Source organism: Zea mays, chromosome 3 (assembly GCF_902167145.1).
Source record: "Zea mays cultivar B73 chromosome 3, Zm-B73-REFERENCE-NAM-5.0, whole genome shotgun sequence".
NCBI lineage: Eukaryota > Viridiplantae > Streptophyta > Magnoliopsida > Poales > Poaceae > Zea > Zea mays.
In genome coordinates, this window is record NC_050098.1 from 144,810,025 (window position 1) to 144,814,561 (window position 4,537).

The 4,537-nt window shown below is 44.4% G+C and overlaps 1 protein-coding gene across 1 annotated transcript; it reads left to right on the forward strand.

The window, feature by feature from the left end:
• Nucleotides 1-2,103: 2,103 nt before the first annotated feature.
• LOC100275973 (uncharacterized) lies at nucleotides 2,104-2,562 on the forward strand. Its single transcript, XM_008676234.3, has one exon. It carries the CDS (start codon nucleotides 2,129-2,131, stop codon nucleotides 2,351-2,353), a length of 225 nt encoding a protein of 74 aa, XP_008674456.1. The 5' UTR covers nucleotides 2,104-2,128; the 3' UTR covers nucleotides 2,354-2,562.
• Nucleotides 2,563-4,537: the final 1,975 nt, after the last annotated feature.

Sequence of the window (4,537 nt, forward strand, 5' to 3'; positions counted from 1 at the left end):
GAGTTTTGGCACAAAAGAGAGGAAAGTGGGCTATTCTGGCAGCACTAGACAGTCTAGCGGCTGTACGGCCGAACTGCCAGCCTCGGCCTTGGTTGGGCCTCACCAGCTCAAATTCACTAGATAGTCAGGGCTGAGCGCTGGACAGTCTGGTGTGATGGGCGGTCAATGTATATCGGCCATGTCAGTAGGCTCAAATGGCTAGGTTGGTCACCGGACAGTCCGCTGCGCACCCGAGAAGGAAAGCGACGAATTAGCGATTTTGTGGCCGTTGCACAGGAGCTGTCCGTTGTGCACCGGATAGTACGGTGCACCCACATACAAAGGAAGACTGGGGGCTTCCAAATGAAGCTCCAACAGCTCCTAGTCCCCTTGGGGCTAGAAAAGAAGCCCCCTAGGTGCCATGGAGCTGTACACCAAGCATTCTTAGAGCACACAACAACTCCGAGACTCCGTGACCACGTCTTCGAAGTGTCTGAGAGAGATTTGAGCGCATTTTCTATGTCGTTACTCTATCCCTTTGTTGTTGCGGTCTCTTCTTTGCATTTATGCGTGTGTTGCTGCGATTGTGCTCTTGTGTGGTACTCTACTCCCTCCCTTACTATGATTTGGATTGTGACCATCTTACGTAAGGTGTGAGAGACTCCAATTTGTGGAGATTCTTCACAAACAGGTTTGACATAAGAAAGAATCTCGTGGCACTCAAGTTTGATCTTTCGATCACTTGAGAGGGGTTGAGTGCAACCCTTGACCGAAGGAGGTCACCACAACGTCGAGTAGACTTTGGCCGAACCCCAGAAAAATCACTGTGTCTCTTGTCCAATTAATTTACTATAATTTCTGTCTTCCTTTGAGCATAAACTTCCTTACATATTGCTCCTAGTTTAATACACATCTCAAGTGCGCAATCAAGTGAAGAGTCTTTCATTCTCTTCCTCTTCTCATGCGGACTTATTTTTTAGTCATTCTAACCCATAAATTGGACCAAGTTTGTGTTGTTTGGAACAAGTTTTGTAGGATCACCTATTCAACCACCCTCTAGGTGCTCTCAGTTACTCCACATCCATGTAACTGGGCATGTCCGTCTAGTACTCATCAAACTCCTAGAACTCCACCATATACTCTTGGTCTTCTATTCCATATGAGCAGCAGTTGCAAAGGATACACCATACTTGTCGTAGAAATAACAAGTGTAAGTACTTGTTGTACACCACAAGTGATAGTAAAGCAATGCTTATGAAGGCTACATAGTGGACTGTTAAGCAGTAACAGTTTAGTTGATCAAGCTATTATCATTATTATTAGGTAAAAGCATAACCATTCAAATTGCATTGCACATAATGTAAAGGTAAATGAGAACTTGTCAATGTCCAAACCACATCATGATAAAACTCTAACATGTGAGAATCCCTAATTTACTCTTAATCATGAGTGTGGCTAATATTATATAGTAACTCTCTCTAGAGGTTTGCACACTGTATCCACAAAGACAAGATTTCCACTTTGTCCGGGTCAATCAGATCCTTACACACTCCCTAGGTGTGCAATAGGCACTCTCGCTACAAGGTTGTTTATTTTTGAGTCCCCCAAATGTCTTCCGTACGCTACAGTTTTCAACCCACTTGGCCACTATAGAACATCAGTCCAAGGGGTGTATAACAAAATATCAATTAAACCATCACACCTCTCTTGGCACCTAAATGACTATCCCTCGGGCCCCTCTTGTGTCATGCCTGATAAGCATCCACCCATACAAGATCTTAAGTCTACTTTGGCCAAACCCATTGTTGATATTATACCATGTGGTTGCACAGTAAAAACGTGGCGATTGCTCGGTGAAACGACCCTAAGGGTGAGGTACTTTGCATATGACAACCCTATGTACAAGGCTCCATTATCATGTTGCTAAAAAGAAATTTTTACTTACCATTATTGTGTAGAAGTAATAAGCAACCGTATGCACAACCCTATGCACACGCATGCATTCATACAGATGCATGGTAGAGCGCGAAGCTCTCGTGACCTCACGTACATGCTCTCAGTTTTTCACAATCTTCAACTTCCTCTGACCTCTATAAATAAAACTAGACACGACGTCTAACCTCGCACCAATTAACAAACCAAACCGACGATGGCGTCGAATAAGACAGTCCTCATCGTCGCGGCGATGCTTCTCATCACGCTCGTGCTGGAGGCTGCCCCTCCGGCGGCCGCCATGGACTGCAAGGCCGGGTGTGACGAGGTCACGGGCCCACTCCACATGAGCATGGAGGACTGCATGAAGAGGTGCAAGGAGATAGCTGCTGAGCAGGGGCCTAGGGACCCTTACAAGGATAACAAACTTGACATCCCATGAACTAGTTAATGCTCCTATATCATCTGCCTATCCATGCATGCATTGCATTGCGTATGCACACTGTGCGTGCCTGCCCACAAAGTTCGACAACACACCGATCTCGATGGATTTGTAATCGTGTCCACTCGATCGAGAGATCGATCGATGCTTGTTATTATATTTGTATTCCACATTATATATAAGAAATACAAATTAAATTAAATTTATTCCTTTGTCAGGCCATGCCTGCCTGCGTGATTTATTTTTCTGAGTAGTCCATGAATGCATTTCGAATCGACCACCAACACATCCGGATCCATTATTGGGAGGATTAAAATGCATGGGTTAGCTGTTGCCCAATATTGTATGTGATCCCAAATGAAATTAAAAGTTCTAGGGTGTTGCTTCTTTGTTTCTCCTCTCAGCTGCAGGCACTACAACAACAGCGCGCGTGCAGTTGCTCCGGCTAATGCATGACCGACCGGGGGGGTGGGGGGCTTCCGACCTCTGGGGCTGGGCCGATGAGACATGATGACACTTCAGTGCCAACCATGCATGATCTGTGTGGTAGATTATGTGCAACATGTTCATTCTTATTTTATTCTTGTGCTTGAGCACCCTCCCACGTTTATGTACAGTGCTGCCCACACGTGACTCAACAATGCACCCTCCCACGTTTGTGCCACATGACTCACCCATATAAGGGCATGTTCAGTTTACCCTCAATCTATATGGATTTAAGTGGATTGAGCATATAGATTTAGGGCTTGTTCGGTTTGGTGATAATCCACATGTATTGGGTGGGATTGAGCCGATTTAAATCCATAACAAGTCAAAATTCATCCCAATCCCACCCAATACACTCCAATACACATGTAATATCAATAACCGAACAAGCCCTTAAGTGGATTGAGTGGGTTCAAATACATAACAAGTCAACATTCTCTCTTAATACATTTCAATCCCGTCGAATCTATATGAGATGGAAATAAACAAACAAGGACTAAAGAATTCACGACGATACTTACCGTAGCCATAGCATTTGGGGTCGTGGCCTTGTATTCAGCATGCACAACAAGAATCGTGGACATGCCTCTGCCGCCTACCTACACCGTGCACCGCCGTCTCCCTGCGCCCCGCAGCCTCGGACGCTCCGCATGCCGCCGTCGATGCCTAGGACGCACCACCGTGCCTCGGACACGCCCCCGTGACTTGGACACCGACAAACCGCCTCCCTGCGTCGCGCCTCACCTACCCGGCAGAGTTCCTTGTCGCCTCTTTAGCTGAGCGCTTCGTCCGACGCCATTAGCACGCGCATCACGCCCACAACAACACCCGAAGTTGCACATGTATCTCACCTTGTCTCGTTTGCAAATCATATGTATTATGAGCATGATTAGAAGTAAGATCAAGCTAGTTATATAGGAAGTGTTCTTAATTTTTGTCGGTTTTTTTTATGGCCGATGGGAGTTAACCTTATGTGATTTAAAACAATTTAATATTGTTAATTCATGATGTTTGTTGGTAGCTAGATGGCTCAACAAGTACAATAGATTATGTGTTTTTGTTAGCTAAGTTTATTGTTGGAAGACTTATTGTTGTTCATAGTTTGAACCCTCATTGTTACAGAGTGGAGAATAATGGATAATATCTATAATTGATATTTTGTTATGCAAGTAAGCTAAATAGAGTCTTTATGACTCTTTGGTAGATTAGGATGTTCTCTTTATACCTCATTTATATTCTTGCATTACTTTCTAGTGCTAGATTTCTTTGTTGATTGCAAGTTTATTGTTAGTAATTAATGTGATGATACAATTTAAATTTATTATATATTATTTTACTACTTATACTTTAATCTTATGTTACATGGTTAGGGTTTCAAAAACTATGTGTCACCCATTTTGGACCGCTATGTATCACATGTATGTACCATACATGTTCTCGGAGAGGAAATTCTCCGGCCGGGTGGTGGAACGCACCCGCCCTAAATCCTAAGATGAGGAGAGGCCTAAGTGTTTTGCCGGTCTACTAAGCGATGAACGAACACAAGAACACACAAGGGGTTAGAGTGGTTCGGGCCGCCGGAGCGTAACACCCTACTCCACTGTGTGATGTGTTGAGCTTGAGAGCTTGTATGAACTTGTGAGCCTGAGCTGGGTCTAAGTGTGTCTGCGTCTTGTAATGTTGTGTGCCTCCCCTTTT